The following is an 18,677-nucleotide window of genomic DNA, read 5'->3' on the forward strand; positions in this document are numbered from 1 at the left end:
CCTGACTAACTAGCTGTCTAATTTTTTTTTAACTCACAGGCCTTCTGTTTTTTGACTAACTGGCTTTATTAATTTCTGACTAACTGGCCTCATGACTAACTAGCCTCCTGACTAACTGGCCTCCTGACTAACTGGCCTCCTGACTAACTGGCCTCCTGACTAACTGGCCTCCTGACTAACTGGCCTCATGACTAACTAGCCTCCTGACTAACTAGCCTCCTCCTGACTAACTAGCCTCCTGACTAACTAGCCTCCTGACTAACTAGCCTCCTGACTAACTAGCCGCCTGACTTACTGGCCTCCTGGCTAACTGGCCTCATGACTAACTAGCCTCCTGACTAACTAGCCTCCTGACTAACTGGCCTCCTAACCAACTAGCCTCCTGACTAACTAGCCTCCTCCTGACTAACTAGCCTCCTGACTAACTGGCCTCCTAACCAACTAGCCTCCTGACTAACTAGCCTCCTCCTGACTAACTGGCCTCCTGACTAACTAGCCTCCTGACTAACTAGCCTCCTCCTGACTAACTGGCCTCCTGACTAACTAGCCTCCTGACTAACTAGCCTCCTCCTGACTAACTGGCCTCCTAACCAACTAGCCTCCTGACTAACTAGCCTCCTCCTGACTAACTGGCCTCCTGACTAACTAGCCTCCTGACTAACTGGCCTCCTGACTAACTGGCCTCCTGACTAACTAGCCTCCTCCTGACTAACTAGCCTCCTGACTAACTAGCCTCCTGACTAACTAGCCTCCTGACTAACTAGCCTCCTCCTGACTAACTAGCCTCCTGACTAACTAGCCTCCTGACTAACTAGCCTCCTGACTAACTGGCCTCCTGACTAACTAGCCTCCTGACTAACTAGCCTCCTGACTAACTAGCCTCCTGACTAACTGGCCTCCTGACTAACTGGCCTCCTGAGCAGGTTTTCAGAAACCTCCTCCTGAAATGAGCTCATGAAGCTGTTGTTAGCTAACAGCACGTCGTAGCGTGAAGAGGTTTAAAGAATGATGTGAACGTTTATTTAAATTAATCAGGTTTAAATTAAGTTTTTTAGCTCGTTACTGTTTAATTCTCTAAACGTATCGCCATCAGAGCGTCTTCCTGCTCCCTGCAGCCATGATATCTGAGTCACACCTCAGTGACTCTGTGAGCAGCTCGTTACCTTTAGAGGAGCTCAGGGTGACAGCAGCTCGTCTCTGCCGCTCAGCGTCATCATCCAGAAATAAGTCAGCGTCCTTCAAACCTGACTGAAGAGGCGGCGGTGATGGCGGCGGCACCACCTGATGATTCTCTGCTGCTGAGCCGTTACAGAGCAAACACACAGCGAGCACGAAACGCCATCCATCTCCCCGATCCGTCCCAGCGTGATCGTTTTCAGCGCGTTACACACATTAGCAGACGCTAATGACGCTCTGCGGTTTTTAAACGGCGGGGCCCCGACACCCGCTGATGATGAATGGCTCCTGTTGGAGAGAGGGATGAGATGATCGCCGTGGGAGGAGGAGGGGTGATGGGTTATTAGAGGGAAGATCGATGGCGTGACAGAGGGAGACGAGATAATCAGGGGATTTGAACCTATGAGGGATGATGGGAACGCCGAGGGAGGCGTGACGGCGAATACAGAGAGGGTGACTGGGTTTTCAGCCCCGGACTGAAGACGGGTAACGTGACGAGGAGGAGGAGGCCCAGCGACCTGAGGGAGAGACCACTGACGGAGGAGTGAGACGAGAATCTACACCTGAACTCTGAGAAATGAGAAAATAACGTTCAGAGATTTCAAGGCTACAAAACACAGGAGGTCAAAACAAACCGTCTTACTCCAACACGCACGCAAACATCCTCGGAGATACTAAACTATTTACATCATGTCATCACTCTGTATAAATCCAACTCAGCCTTTAGACAAGCTAACCTAGATTTGCTTTTTTGATTGTTTTTTTTTTTGTGTAACCAAATTTTAAAAAACTGCTCCTTACATTAAAAGAAATCGTTTTAGGAAATTAATTTTTGTTGTAAACGCGTTTAGAAACCGTGAGTGAGGAGGGAACACAGTGGATATGAGACCCCACCATCACTGAGATGCTGCGTGGGGACGTGCACTGTGTATACTTCACATGGCGCAGACTGTCTGCTTTGGTGACACATGGATCAGACTGGCTGTCTGTGCTTAACATGGCATGGACATAGTGCTACAAATGGCACTGACCGGCTTTGTGTACTAACTAGGGATCAACATATAAAAAAACTTGGTTAATAATTTAATTGATAAATTATTTTAATTATTTAAAAATAATTGAATTATTTATTTATTATTTATTTAAAATAATTTAATTTTTTGGACCGATATTGGGATGGGAATGTTTTTATTTTATTTTATTTTATTTATTTATTTATTTATTTATTTATTTATTTATTTATTTATTTATTTATTTATTTATTTTATTTTATTTTATTTTATTTTATTTATCTTATTTTTTTGCATTATTCTATAAACACTAAGAACAAATTATCTATAGTATGACCACACAATAAAAGATACTGTGAACATATGAACATTATTACAACCACAGTACAATACTGACTGACTAATTTGATTTTAAGCCTCATAGATGAGTAATATATACCCTCCAGGTCTCTGTACATGATACTTTATTTATTTTTATTTATTTTTTTATTTCAATTGCAGAATTTGGGATTAAAAAAAAATGTATATTATTACACTGCAATGTTGGTTTCAATTTGATTAATTATTCAGCCTTAGTACTGCCCATGAAACGGACAGAGTCTGTGCTCCACATGGCATGGACTGGCTGTCTGTGCTACACATGGCTGTGCTCTCTGGCGCAGACCATGGACCTATTAATTTTTTGAACAGTTTTTAATTTGAGTTTAATCTGATTTTTTTTATTATCAGGGAACTTAAAATGATCAATACTTGGGCTATTTACCAAATAGAGCACAGACAGTCAGTCCATGCCATGTGGAGCACAGACAGCCTGTGCCTAGCATGAAAGATTCTAATGTAGAGCAGGGACCCATATCTACTGTGTTCCCTCTTTATTCATGGTTACTAAATGTAACAAACTGATTTAATTTTGTGATTTAACCAAAACAACTGATTTGCTACATTAACTCAAAGCTCCCACATTAATCATGTTTATCAGTGTTTGGTCAGTTTAACTCAGAAATGTAGTGATATGTAGCTTTAAATACAGAAAGTTCAGTTAGATTTTCTTCATATGTGTTGTTCACATTAATAATAATGATAATTAACTTTATTTAAATAGCACTTTTCAAAAGCAGTGTTACAAAGTGCTGCACAAAATGTGAGGAGGAGCAAAAGAATAAAGCGTTTTGTTTGTTGACTTCACTCATTGAGTAAAATCAACGTTTCATTTCTTTGAGTGTAGAAACTGTAAATTCAGAGGACGACTCAAAGAAAACTGGAAATAAATTATCGAGGAGGAGGATTTAATCTGAGCCACATTCACTTCACAGCTCCAGAAAAATGTCTGATTTCCAGATACTGGAACACAGAAATGACACCAGAGGTTTGTGAAGAGTAAAAAATAAAAAAACCTGCCGATGGAGAAAGAAAGTGGTCGCGGTCAAACGTTTGAGAAGGGCCCAATTTTTCCAGGAGGAACAAAGAGCCCAGATGATGAGAGCCATTTTCTGAGAGCAGAGAGGCTCAGAGCGGGAGATAATGTGTCTGAGAGGAGGGAGTGGAGCGCTGACAGGAGGGAGCCACGCCGATCAGAGAGGAGGTGATTGTCTTTTTAATGGGGAGCAGCAGCAGGAGGTGAAGGGGGAGGACGAGGCAGGAGAGACGACGGCGTGATGGAAGGTTTCAGCGTCTTAAAACGTGCATCCACAGCCCAAAGTTCCCTTTCTGTGAATGTGGTTTTAAATCTACGGTGGCTCAGGAGGGACTGAATCCACTGAATGCATATTAGTCCCAGGTGAGGTCTCAGTGATGACTCTTTCACTTCCTGTCTGACTCTGATTCAACGCCTCATTTTCCTCTGAGCTGACGGTGGAAATGAAATTAACCGTCATCAAACCTTCATCCCTCTTTGACTCTTTCTGATTTCTCTCCTCGTCTGTTTCTCTCCAGAGACGCTCCGCTCCCCGCTCCGTGCAGACGCTCTCCTTCGTCTGTTAAATCACATGAATTACTCTGACAGAGAGCGGGAGATTACATCTGCATCTTAACTCTGGTTCAGGGTGGTGTAATCCACAGATGAAGCAGTCACAAACTGTGGGAACATACAGAACGAGAAAAAGAGGAACAGTCAGGTTCTCCTGAACATCCTGTGATCGTGACAAAGACCGACGCTGATGAGACAGAAAACAGGGAATAAACATGAAAAACAACAACATGAATCTTTCCAAATTTTTCCAACATATTTTTGTCTAAATGAATGATTAAAAACGTTAATTTGTTATTAACTATGGCATGAGTTAATCTGTGTTCAGTACAACCAACAATGTGCAGTTCCTGTGCAGATGTGTAGCTCCTCCCCCATGTGGTGTTAGCTGCTGTGCTAACTCCCAGTACCATATCATGACTAGGGCTGCAACTAACCATTATTTTAGTAATCAATTACTCTATTACTCTATATTTACGATTAATCGATTAATCGATTAATCAGATTAATCAGAAAAAAGGATGAGAATGCGTAAAAGTAAAATTCCCAAAACCAAACCTGTTGTTATTTTAGTTGATAACTGTTGTTAGCTTAATGATATACACAAAGAAACAATATATTTTAACATAATTAAGCTAACCAGATGCTACATTTATTAAGTATAAAAAGTGATATGAATGTTTTGTCTCTTAAAGAATCAACAGTTTGGGCAAAATAACAGGAAATGTATTGTTATGTCATCAGATTAAGGTCAAACACCTCTCAGCTGTCCACATATCTTACATTGAAGCTGTGAAGTGTTAACTGAATATTTATCGTCTGCTCTTCGTCCTCAGTTCCTCTCTCGGCTCCGAAGAACCTGAGGGTCTCAGAGGAATGGTACAACCGCTTCAGGATCAGCTGGGACGTCCCTCCTTCACCCACCATGGGCTACAGAGTCGTCTACCAGCCTGTTTCCGGTAACTTCCATACGTTATATTCCCTGTCACTCACCTCCTGTGTCAGAAACGTTTAGCTGAGTTTCTTTGAGGAACAGGTGGAGGAGCTATTTATGGGTTTTTAGGATGACAGTGCCCCCGGTGGTCCAGGAGGGGACTGCACTTTTCCATTTGGTGAACATATGTCATTAAAGCTGAGGCTAACCTTTGTGTGATCACTCCTGATGGTGTCTGCTGGTTCCTTCCTCCTCTTCCTCCTCTTCCTCCCTAATCTGCTTCCTGTGAAGTGAACCGATGATGCTCTATGAACTCTGCGCTGCTCCTTGACGTGTCTCTTTAATTATCCCGCCTCCTCTGCAGCTCCTGGGCCGGCTCTGGAGACGTTTGTGGGAGAGGACGTGAACACCATGCTGATCCTCAACCTGCTGAGCGGGACGGACTACAGCGTCAAGGTCATCGCCTCCTACACCACCGGGTCCAGCGAGGCCCTGACAGGACGGGCCAAGACCTGTAAGTCCATCACCTCCGTCTTTAATTTGGTGTCAGAGCTGCAGCTGTTTGTCACTGGGTCATTTCTCATTTTAACGGCCTGAACAGACGGTGTACCTCAGTGATACTCCGCTCAGCCCTCAGCGCCCCCTGTGACTAAAAATTCAGTGTCCTCTGGAATAAGAAATCAAATTTTTTTAAAAAAAGAAAGTGTATAGAAAGTGTAAAAAGCTCCATAAGAAAACAGATGGTGACAGCTTGTCCATCATTGTCCAGTCAGCCAGCCTCCACCTCCACAGGGTCCAGGACTGAGCTTCTTCAGCAGTCTGTTCAGTCTCTGTCTCCTGGATCCTGTCTGCTCACAGCAGGTGAAGCTCTTCACATGTGGCCTTGGTGTCTGCTGTTAGCTCTGTTAGCCATGTCTGTGAATAGCATGATGCTACTCTGCCCTCTGGTATTCCCTCTGTTGCTGGGTTAGCACAGCTAGCTCGTCCATCTTATTGGAGATAGATCTTACGTTCCCAATAACGATGGATGGAAGGACAGGTCCATGTCGTCACTTCTTAGCTCACACCTGAGAACCAGCACGTCGTCCTCACCTCCTTCTCCTCACCTTGTGGGGAAACATCTGGCCTCGCACCAGTTAGCATTGACATGCTACAGGCTGCTAACAGCTGATTTCACATGTAAACAATGCAGCCATGGTTACATGTAGGATCTACAGACAAACACAGGAGAAAAAGTAGTAAAAATATCACTGAAGACACAAAAAGTTTGTTGTCGATGACCAACAAATGATCCACACAAAGTATTGAGCCACTCCAAATACAAAGGTGGCAAATAAGGAAAAAATAAAAAGAAGAAGATCAGATTCTCCCTGGTTTTCCTCCGTCTCTCCTCCCAGTTCACCGCTCAGTCTCTGAACAAAGACATCAAAGCTCCAGATTAAAAACCAACGCCACTGCCTGATGTCGCGTCTCATCAGCGTCAGCTTGATCCGATGGCGCCTCGTGAATATTTACCTGCGTGTTATCGACCCTCTCTGTCCACAGCTCCTCTTTAAGTGAGTAAAACAATCTGTGTTCGTCCAATCAGAGCAGCCTGACGCCTCCACGCTCTGATCCCGTCTGAAACCTCCACCCACTTACGCCCGGCCCTGAACGACGCCTGGCTGTGATGGGTTTAACTCATCACGCCGCTGATGCAGACGCCTCTTTAAGAGTCGGCCCTGCTCGATCAATCAGCCAGCTTCCCTCCTCTGCATGATAATTCGCCACTTCACCTCGCGGTCACACACACGCGCTCTGAAGCTGAAAGGTCTCCGGTTTGATCTGCGTCCTCTTTGAAGCGTCCTTGAGCAGGACCCTGAACCCCCACCTCTTTCATCCGTCCTCATCCCCCTCCACACCGGGTTTCTGCTAAACGCCTGAACACGGAGCGTTGGAGCGTTGGAGGGATCAGAGGAGCGCCGCTCTGCTGTCAGCCGGCCTGCATGACAATGAGGCTCCTCCTGGAGGGTTTGAAGGACACGTTCAGGAGGAGGAGGAGGTAAAAGAAGGAGCCGGACCTGGAGAAGGAGGAGGAGAGTCTAATGACAGGAGGCCGGGGGATCCCTGGAGGTGACGTGGTGCTCAGCAGCATCTTAATGAAGCCGAGTGAACGGACGCTTCAATGTCACACCACAGAAGAAGAAGTCTCCCAGAGCCAGGGACAGAGAGGAGACGGACGTTAACACGGCTTCACTTAGAGACGGTTTAAACTCTGAACAGCCGAATCAAACGCTTTAAACCAAACTTTATGTGACAGACAGACCCTGACAGGATGTAAAACTGGAGTCTCCTTTTCTTTTCCTGGTTTCTCAGAGTGATCAGTTATTAAAATCAGATTATCAGCATCAGCTCAGGTTGTTTCCAAATGTTCCTCAGCTTCCTGATCGGGTCGAGCTGGACCAGATTGATTCACAGCACGTCTAGATCTCTATGACAACACCACGCTAACTGATGAAGTTTATCAGAGAGTAGAGACATCTGAGTTTTTCTCTGCTGAAAACGATTTCTGTGATTAATTTTGTAGTGATGGTGGACACTGGAGCCTAACTGTCAGACAAAAAAGGACAGAAGAGCAGAAGAAAGAGAAACAGGAGAGAGATAGAGCACCAGCTAAAGGCTAAAACATGAGCTAAAACTGAAACACAGATGTAGGGCTGAGTACTGAGCTAAAGGCTAAAACACATACTAAAGACAAAAAAGTTAAGCTTAAGGCTAGAACACAAGCTAAAGGCTTAAGATTAGTTTAAGGCTAGAACACAAGCTAAAACACACACAACAGGCTTAAACACGAGCTACGGGCTAAAACACAGGTAAACTGATAAAACTTGAGCTAAGACTGAAACACAGATTAAGGTTTAAATACTGTGTTAAAGGCCAAAACTTGAGCTAAAACTAAAACACAAGTTAAGGGCTAAAATATGAGTTTAAGGCTAAAACGAGAGCTGAATGCTAAAACACAGGCTTAAGCCCCAAAAGAGAGCTTCAGGCTAACAGGTGGGCCAAAAGCTAAAACATGGTCTTGAGACTAAAATATTAGCTTAAGGCTAGCACTCTGGAAAAAGGTTAAAACATGGGATATAGGCCAAAACACAAGCTAAAGGCTAAAACATGAGCTTCACACACAAGAGACAAGTTACTTGTATTCAGACTTTATTCTAGTTTCAAACAAATTCTCGAGTAAATTTCTCTTCTTCCATTGGCAGATTTTTTTTTCTTGTCACAGCAACTCAGACCTCATTTTGTCTTTAAATAACTGGAATTTAGACCTTTTTTTTTGGACTGATCAGTTGAATGTAGCTCATACGGAATAAAATAAGACAAGTTCTACTGAAAATAAGACAAAAACACTTGATAAGATTTCATTTTTTTCAGGTAGGGTCTGGTTTTGGGAGATGGCAGCTGCAGAGTCAGGAGTTTGGGTTTTTACTGAACTGATGGAGGGACGGTCTCTGTCACTGGCACCTGTAAAAGTCCAGATTTAGCTCTGTGCAGAGCTGCATTAAACATTCATACTGTGTGGTTTAAAGGAGAGGCGTTAGCTCGCAGCAACATGCTAATGTCTCTGAACGCCCAACGCTTTCAGCGACCCCTCGATAAAAGCTCACACACATTAGCAGAAACACAGCATGAGTGGGTTTGTCAGGGCAACATGAAACCTGTGGTTCCTCTGAGTCTGCTCTGAGTCTGCTCTGTGTCAGGCTGGTTTCAGACAGGAAAAGTGTTCACTAATGTTTCAGAGTCATAGCATTAGACGATGTGAGTGACGGTGTTTGTCCTCTCTGCAGTGTACCTGGGGGTGACCAACCTCAGCGCCTATCAGATCAGGATGAACAGCATGTGCGCCCAGTGGCAGGCGCACCGACACGCCAGCTCCTACAGAGTCCTGATCGAGTCCCTGCTCAGTGAGTCCAGTATGACCTCTCTCTTTAAGTCTTTGTTTGGTCTGTTCCCTGTTTTTCTGCACACAGGTGAAGGTGAGGAGACGACTTCTTCAGCGGCAAAGAAAAATCAGACGTTAAAAGCCTTTTCCTATTCCTGCACACTATGCTGCACAGAGCTGAGCTGTGCGCTCTAATCCTGACACAGATTAACTCAATCCAAAGTCGTGACGAGAAGAAGTCCTCACAGTTTGACACACTTCCTGAAACAGCTAAAGAAAAACACATGGGTCTACAAACTAGGACTCAATGTTGATTCTGATATTTGGCAGACAATCCAATAATTGATTCGGTCAATTAATTTTAAAAATATATGATGAATAAAATGTTTTTTTGGTCCAATTTCAATTAAAATCCCAAAGATTGAATTACAGGCAAAAAAGTTGTTCTCATTTAGTATTTGTTTACGACAGAAAAGAAGTTTCAAGAACAAATACATGTTAAAAAAAAAAACCAACTGTTGTTTGGACCTCTGAGCTTGCCGTAGTTTAGAGTTTTCAGTCTTATTTTCAGAGAGTAACTGTGACATGTTTCTGTGATGAAAAGTTAAAATTCTGTTTCAAACCAAAGTTATATTGATGTATGCTAACTGCTAGCATATCAATGGAGTTTCCCATAAATGTTAGCATCAAGCTAGTCCTATGTTTTCCATATTGTTATTGCTCCATCAAGAGATGTGTAACATGTTAAATGTTACACATCATTGTTACTCTCACAGCGTGGTTATAAAGTTACCTGTCAGCAAGCTCCGCCCACTCCTGTGTGTCACTGGGAAGACAGCGGTGGGAAGTGAGGATTGAGTGGGGTCAAAAACACTCAGGGCGACTCTAAGATTTTTCACAGAGATAGAATTCAGGAACATCAAAAAGTGATTTTTTTTTTTTCCTATCATTTTATCATTTTTTACGCTGGCGTCCTCATTCTGTTCAGGCTGGTTCATGACAATCTCAACACAGATGTTCCCCTCTCTGGTGCGTCTCTGAAACTCCAGCAGTCACAGTATACGATGACTCCTGCTTTCCCATGATGCTCTGCTCCTGAATATTTACGCTGGTGGGAGGAAGTAAGGAGGGTGTTTGTCCCTGACGGCGTGTTTCCATCAGTGGGAGTTTCAGCACGCAGCGCAGAGAGCGTCTGCTTTCCTGACGGGACAAAGACGCTGTTGTTGTTGTTAGGAAAGGACGGCGGCGCGGTGACATTTACGTCAGCTGTGTGAGGTGAAACGACTGTAGGTCAGAGAGACGGCGGCTCAGAGAGTCAGAGGAAGACGTCACACGTCCAAACCATCGAATTATCGTAGAAGACTTCCTGGTTTTAACAACTTTCTGGTTCTCTGCTGCTGCAGAATAATAAACGCTGTTTTCCAACATGTCTGAAAGATCAGGAACACGCGACCACCTTTTAACCTGTGTGTGTGTGTGTGTGTGTGTGTGTGTGTGTGTGTGTGTGTGTGTGTGTGTGTGTGTGTGTGTGTGTGTGTGTGTGTGTGTGTGTGTGTGTGTGTGTCTGCAGACGGTCAGAAGCAGGAGACCAAGCTGGGCGGAGGAACCAACAGACACTGTTTCAACAACCTGAAGCCAAACACTCAGTATAAGATCAGTGTGTACGCTCAGCTGCAGGACGGGACGGAGGGGCCCGCCGCCACCGCCAACGCCAAGACATGTGAGCGCTAAAACACACACACCATAACACACACTGTAATACACCAAAACACACATTGCAGTACAAACCACACACCAGACACACTCTGTCAGACACCAAACTGAGCTGAACTTCAGATTAACCGTTCACAAAAGCAGAGAAGGATCCTGGGGGTCTTGAAGATAATCTAGTTTGAACAGATTAATATCACAGATGATAATCTAGACTAAAAAAACAGTTATATAAGAGGGGTCTAAATCTTGATTTGAACACATTTATAAAAAAAAAACTGATAATCTATATTAGAAAAGATAAACATCCGAGTTGTTTATCTGGATTAAAACAGATTAATATCAGGTATGATAATCTGGATTAGAACAGATGAACAACAGAGCTCAATCTGGATATGAACAGATTAATATCAGGTCTGATTATCTGGATTAAAATAGATTAATATCAGGATTGATAATCTGTATTAGATTAGATTAATATCAGATCTGATAATCTGGATTTGAACAGATTAACATCAGGTCTGATAATCTGGATTTAAACAGATTAACATCAGGTCTGATAATCTGGATTAGAACAGATAAATATCAGGTCTGATAATCTGGATTGGAACAGATTAATATCAGGTCTGATAATCTGAATTTGAACAGATTAACATCAGGTCTGATAATCTGGATTAGAACAGATAAATATCAGGTCTGATAATCTGGATTAGAACAGATAAATATCAGGTCTGATAATCTGGATTAGAATAGATTAACATCAAGTATGATTACCTGGATTTGAACAAATTAATACAAGATCTGATGATCTGAATTAGAACAGATAAATATCAGGTCTGTTAATCTGGATTTGATCAGATTCATATCAGGGTTTTTAATCTGGGTTTAGAATAGATTAATATTGGGGATGATAATCTGGATTAGGACAGATTAATATCAGGGCTGTTAATCTCAACAGGTCTGTTTCTGATGTTTGTCTGAGCCTTCGACCAAACGTGCATCACCATCACAAAACTGTAGAGACGCTCTGCTGACACACACACACACACACACACACACACACACACACACACACACACACACACACACACACACACACACACACACACACACACATACACACACACACATACACACACACACACACACACACACACACACACACACTGCTGTCAGCCGTCACTGAGAATAAAAGAAGCTGGCTGCAGGCTGAGAGGACGACGAGTCTTTTTTAAACATCTTTATCCTCCTGAGAGCGACGGAGACGAACCTCCTCCTCCTCCTCCTCCTCCTCCTCCTCTCACAGCGAGCGCGTCTTTTCCTGCTCGTCTGCAGACTGAGGGAGGAGGCGTGGTGTTTCTGTTTTTGTTTAGCTAAATTTAAATCTAGTGCAGATCTTTAAAGCATCAGTGAACTCAGCTCCTTTAATCCAGTCTCAGAGTTTGATGGTCTGTGAAGACTGGATCCTGGCTGAAGGTGAATCTTCATCACACATCCACCTGCTAAAAGAAAAGTTATGACAGGGATCAGAGCAGGGATGTAACCTGTAGGACGGTCTAGCCTCCAGGTCTGGGTGAGTCCAGTTCACATGGAGCCTAAACCTTCATGAGCCAAACTGAGACCGAGGTCTGAGAGACCGAGGAGCAGAAACACAGAGAGAGCTCAGCCTGAACACAGACTGGCTCTCCTCCCTGATCAGGCATTTGTTTGCTCAGAGCTGCTCCCCACACACACTCACACACACACACTCACACACACACCGCTCTGCAGAAAGCCTCCACACTGATTTATTACTTTGTTTTGATGCAAATGAACGCCACAGCCTTTTTTCTCCAAACGACGATCCCCGCCGCTGCAGGCGCCCTCCGCTGAGCGCTCTGCCCACCATCAGCAGTAATTCCCGCCTCAGGTATCTGATTTACTGCCTAACCCGCTCTGAGTGAGCACGCGGCGGTTTATCTGCTCCCTCCGCCCCCCCACGCTGAACAAAGGTGTGCAGCAGGAAGTGGAGGCAGCGGGAGTTTGATTCAGTCTGCGGCAGACGCTGAGATCAATCCAGAAAATTACACAGAGCTGAAATCACAGAGCTGATCTCCTTCATACGTTCTTTATACCTGCTCTATGTTCTATAGGTCTGTGCGGCGTCTGCAGAGATTCTTCTTCTGTGGTTTCTTTAAGGGAAACTTTAATTCTGGGTTCAGGCTGGCTGTGGTGACGGGTTTATGATGAACGTGGTGTGATTACAGGTTTTCATGTCTATACCTGTGTGTGTGTGTGTGTGTGTGTGTGATGTGTGTGTGTGTGTGTGTGTGTGTGATGTTTATCTCTGCAGTACCTGTCCCCACCCCGGCACCCACCAAGCCCCCCACCACAACGCCACTACCCACAATCCCCGCTGCCAAAGAAGGTAAGAGCTGATGTGTGATAACAACTCATGTTTTAAACATAATAAATCACAAATTTCAGCAATAAACCACAATATATTGCAAATTCTCAGCAGTTAATCACGATTAGTCGCAGAATATCAGCAGTTAATTACGATGAATTGCAAAATTTCAGCAGTACATTGTGATTGATCGCAAAATTTCAGCAGCTAATCATGATTAATCGCAAAGTTTTAGCAGTCAATCATGACTAATTGCAGACTTTCAGCAGTAAATCACAATAAATCGCAGAATCTTATTAGTTAATTGTGATTAATCGCGAAATTTCAGCAGTTAATCATGACTAATCGCAAACTTTTAGCAGTAAATCATAATAAATCGCAGAATATTAGCAGTTAATCATGATAAAGCACAAAATTTCAGCAGTCAATGGTGATTTATCGCTAAATTTCAGCAGTCACTTGTAACTAATCGCAAAGTTTCAGCAGTAAATCTTGATTAATCGCAAAGTTTCAGCGGTTAATCATGACTAATCGCAGACTTTTAGCAGTAAATCGTGATTAATTACATTACTTAATCATGATTTACTGCTTAAATTTTGCTTACCATCACCTATCTGGGATGGTAATCACAAATGACTTTGTGATTAATTACAAAATTTCAGCAGTCAATAGTGATTAATTGCAAAGTTTCAGATGATTCCTTGGTAATTCCTGTTTTCACTCTTCGGGAGTTCCATTTTTTATACAGTTACTCTAACAGCCAAGCATTTTTGGGGGCATTTTTGCTTTTGTTAGTAAGGAAATCAGAAGAGGGTCAGGAAATAAAGGGGGGTATACAGCACAGGTAGATGTTTATCAATCATGGCCAGGCGTTGAACCAGCAGCTACTACAATGAGCTTTGTGGCTGACTTCAGGCTGAAACACTCATTTCTCTGACTCAGTGGTTTAGAAGATATTGAGATCAGCAGTTCACCCAATCAGAGGCTGAGTTCAGCTGATTGACAGGCAGGCAGCCTATAGCTGTTGGTGTGGAGGCTCAGATCCCGCCTCCTTTCCAACATGGCACCTGTCGACCATCTGCTTCAGAACTCTGTATCAGAAACAGGCTGGTGATGTCACAGAGGCTGGGTCTGTTTATCATAAACTGAGATTTGTTTTTGTACCAGGCTGTAAATCTGTTGGTTTCTGCTGTGGACTCTGTGTTTTCCTTCTTTCCCAGATGTTGTTGATGTTTACAGACGACTACAGAAGAAAATAATTTCATAGCGTTTGTTTTTGCTCCTTTCTCCTGCTGTTGCTCCTCTCTCTGGTTTATCCCGTCGCCTCCTGCTGTAACTGTAGACGGGGTTTCTCTCCACCAGCAGCTAACTTTAGCTCGCTGTCCGCCCACGCCTCCTGCTGTGTGGATCAAAAAGTGACATGTGGGTTGTTGAGGTGGAGAGATTGACGTGTGTTCAGTTTGACGTGTGTAAATCAGCGTGAAGTGGTCTCCTCCCACACGCCGGTGTGTGTTTAACGCGCACAGACACACACTTATCTGTGACGGTAAATCTGACACAGAGTGTGTAAGGTATAATCTGAGGGAGGAGCCATCAGCAGAGGGCGACTCTCTGTTGTCTTTATGTCTGAAATGTAAAGGTGGTGAAGTTGGATTTATGACAGAGCTTTATCTCCTCTAACGTGTAATTCACATTCTGCACACGTCTGTCAGCACTCAGCGAGCACAGCGTGCACAGCGTGCACAGCGAGCACAGCGTGCACAGCGTGTGTGTCATAACTGAGAGGAGACACAAACACACACAACATGAGAAGTGGGTCTATAAACCAGTCACTCCCAGTGCTCCCATTTCCAGTTTTCCCTGTCAGTCTGGGACGTTTCTAAAGGAGATTTTTAAGATCTGAAGCCCAAAACAAACTGCAGGTCTCAGGATGAGAGGGATCAGGTTTCAGCTTGTAGCCTGAGTGCTGTCGACCAATCAGATGCATGCAAAGCAGCAGGAGTTCCAGAACTCTGATGTCAGAGGCGGAATTCTGTCCGTGATGATGATGTTGATGATGTCAGCAAACTGAAGAGATGTTCGTAACACAAACATCAGTTGTGTTTCAGGGTCGACCTTCAGTTTAGAGAAATAAAGCCTGGGCTGAAGGGCTAAAAGTTGCTGTTCATACAGAATCCACTTGAGTCTGGCTCCAGAAAGACCAGAAACCACACACACAGCCAGACAAAAAAAAAGACTTTACACAAGAAAAACATATTTACAGCTTGGTTCAAAAACAGCTTAGCTCTGAATCTTCATTTTTCTGTCAGCACACACTGATCAGGGGTTTAGGAGACATCGAGATCACAATTTCGCCGAACTAGCTGTGACTGCTGATCTGCTTCAAAAGTCTGTTTCAGTGTGATTCTGTTGATATATATATATATATATATATATATATATATATATATATATATATATATATATAGAGAGAGAGAGAGAGAGAGAGAGAGAGAGACAGTGAGAGAGACACAGAGAGATAGATAGATAGATAGATAGATAGATAGATAGATAGATAGATAGATAGATAGATAGATAGATAGATAGATAGATGGATAGATAGATGGATAGATGGATAGATAGATAGATAGATAGATAGATAGATAGATAGATAGATAGATAGATAGATAGACAGATCGATAGATCAATAGATAGATAGATAGATCGATAGATAGATAGATTGATAGATAGATAGAAAGATAGATAGATAGATAGATAGATAGATAGATAGATAGATAGATAGATAGATAGATCGATAGATAGATAGATAGATAGATAGATAGATAGATAGATAGATAGATAGATAGATAGATAGATGGACAGACGGAAAGACAGTCAGAAAGACAGACAGATAAATAGACTTTGCTAGTCTCATGAACAATCAGTTTCTCTAACCCAGGCCAGCTGACAGTCTTTCCTGGCCCAGGACAAGGTACTAGTATTTTGGCCACCCCCTCCCTTTTTATAATTGAATTAGAGCCCCATTTTTGCCCCACTATCCTGGGTCTGGTTCAACAGACCTGTTTGCCCCCCCCCTTAGATCACTGCCCTGATCTAAAGGCTCATTTATACTTGATGCGTCCGCAGGGTCCACCTACGCCCCCTTGTGTAGTCCCTTTCACATGGGTTATTTCCACACCACACAGACTCAGAAATTTCTGACTTGCCAGAAGGATACAGATGGTGGAAGAACAGGCTCTCCTAGTGGTTGAAATGGAGAAATACAGGCGTCTGTATGACTCTTCGCACAGAGATCACCGTGATAACCAAGTGGTAAATAATTCAAGGCGTGAAATTGTGGCCACTCTTGGCAGAGAAGAGAAATCAGCTTAAAGAACCAGATAATGTCATGTTGTAAACAGAGACAAACTTTTTCAACTCTCGCTAAGCATAACACGGCCTTAACCCATCATAGACATCTATACAGCACTGAGCAACAGGGAGAGCAACTTGGGGTTCAGTGTCTTCTTCAAGGACACTTCTGCTCAGTGTACAGCATACAGTAAATAGATCAGTCAATCGTTGTCGTCTCTAACCTCGCTGTGTCTCTCCTTCCTCGCCCACATTCTCGCCATACCGCGCTGTCTCGACGCCTCTGTTCCATATTAACCAGAAGACGTACGAGTTTCACGGTGACTGCAGACCTCCAGCAGCTGTAATTAACCAACTTCAGATCTCCTCCATCAGCACTTTTCCCGCACAAAGCCTGATTAATGCCGGCTGCACGGAGCGCTGATACGGAGGAATGAACTGGCTTTGGTCTGATCTGCTTTCAGAGTGTTTGCAGTAAACAAAGAGCTGGAGACTAAATTAAGTCTGTCTGTGGATCAATCCGGCTCCCGCTCAAGCTTAGATTTGATTTTATTAGAGGAGAAAGGAAGTGATCGGACCGACCGAGGCCACTTTGTGATTTGCATTCAATGATTTTACCGTTTGTTTCATCATTTATTAGCCCAGACTTCTTCAAACTGAATCAATCAGAGGTTTATTTCACTCAGGAGCAGATTTTCTCCTCTGGCTGACTCCTCATCCATCATAATGAAGAAGCCGTTTGTTTGTTTTCACTGAAAAGATTCAAATTAAGCAAAGTTTAAAGTTATCAGAGGAAGAAAATGAAGCAGGGAAATCAAAGTGTGACTCAGAGCTCTGCATCGTACTCACCGTCTCCTCCTCCTCTCCGTCTTCAGTCTGTAAAGCAGCCAAAGCAGATCTGGTCTTCCTGGTCGACGGGTCCTGGAGCATTGGCGACGATAACTTCCTGAAGATCATCCGCTTCCTGTACAGTACCACAGGAGCTCTGGACCGGATCGGCCCAGACGGCACGCAGGTACCAAAGAAGTGACTGTACTAGTTACCAGGTCGGCTACAGAAAGCTTTACTGGTTTACTGGTGATGACCAACATGGGCATGGTGTCGGCTCAAAGCCCCGCCCCTACGGAAAGCTGTTTGAGTCTTTATTTGATTTCTTTGAGTTTCTTTTTCAGTTTCCTGCCTGGGTTCAGTCTGGAAAAAGCTCTGACGGAAAAAGCTCTGACATGTTGACAAATAAAGGTCAACACTTCACTTGGCTAGTGAAGGCTAAAACACAAGCTAAAAGCTAACACAGGGGTTAATGTGTTTGTGCTAATGTTGGCTCCAACCCACAGTCAGCAGTTATTCTGCAGTGGTCTGTTCAAACTTGAGAGTCTATCAATAAAATGAAGAGCCAGGTTACGTTAGCTCTGCTTGGTGAGGTTGGAGTTGGTAGATGAGCTCTGGTAGGACAGAACCAGGATTCACTAACGTTACACGTTACAGACACGTCTCAGAGCACCGGGCTGTGAGGAGAGAGAAATATAGCAGCTGCTAAACTACGCTACAAACTGACAAAGTTAGCTTGTTGTCAGGTTAGCCTAGAGATACGTCAGAGAACCGGGCTGCTTATAGCACTACATATAGTTGGCTACTACAACGTTTGCTTGATGTCAGGTTTCAAACCGTAGCACCATGTTACTGTATTGATAGTTCCCTTACCTCGGCGCGTTGTATCCAGTAAAAAGTTGTCTTAAACAAAGAATTTTTTTTTTGATCTGGTCTCCATTTAATTCCAAAACAAACACACGCCTAGCTAAAAGTAATTTACGACAGTGTGTGAAACTCCGGGCCAGAAGGTGGCGAGGGAGTCCAATCAAAACAGATCCTCCACATAGCAGCTTTAGAATAAATAAATAAATATTATAAATGTCAGAATTTTAAGGTTCAGTCATAAACAAGTGGGAAACAAAGTTGATACCAGTCAACTAGTTATTTCCAAAAACCTACAAGTAAAACTAGTGCTGCACTAACAGTTGACCAGTTAGATGTAAAAAAGTAGCTACTAGTTGGCATTTTTGTGGTAACTTGTCAGCATTGTGTTACGAGTTAACACGCTGCTGTTGATGCTGAAACACTTACTTGTGGACTAGTCGACAAGTAAAACTAGCTGTAAACCAGTCAGGCCCAGATAACCTCACTGGTTGTTGATGATGGATATAAACTTCAAACTGATATCACTG

The 18,677-nt window shown here is 43.4% G+C and overlaps 1 protein-coding gene across 3 annotated transcripts in view; it reads left to right on the forward strand.

Moving 5' to 3' along the window:
• col14a1b (collagen, type XIV, alpha 1b) overlaps positions 1-18,677 on the forward strand; it is a 130,118-nt gene that overhangs the window by 82,289 nt on the left and 29,152 nt on the right. For all 3 annotated transcript variants that reach the window (XM_074686661.1, XM_074686662.1, XM_074686663.1), the window contains 6 exons: positions 4,989-5,111; positions 5,451-5,600; positions 8,914-9,030; positions 10,579-10,728; positions 13,051-13,125; positions 17,331-17,470. In XM_074686661.1, the coding sequence (XP_074542762.1) occupies positions 4,989-5,111; positions 5,451-5,600; positions 8,914-9,030; positions 10,579-10,728; positions 13,051-13,125; positions 17,331-17,470 (755 nt within the window). The remainder of the gene's footprint in view (positions 1-4,988; positions 5,112-5,450; positions 5,601-8,913; positions 9,031-10,578; positions 10,729-13,050; positions 13,126-17,330; positions 17,471-18,677) is intronic.

Source organism: Halichoeres trimaculatus, unplaced genomic scaffold, assembly GCF_033239565.1.
Source record: "Halichoeres trimaculatus isolate MK-OKI-2021-1 unplaced genomic scaffold, fHalTri1.1 fHalTri1_scaffold_14, whole genome shotgun sequence".
Classification (NCBI taxonomy): Eukaryota; Metazoa; Chordata; class Actinopteri; order Labriformes; family Labridae; genus Halichoeres; species Halichoeres trimaculatus.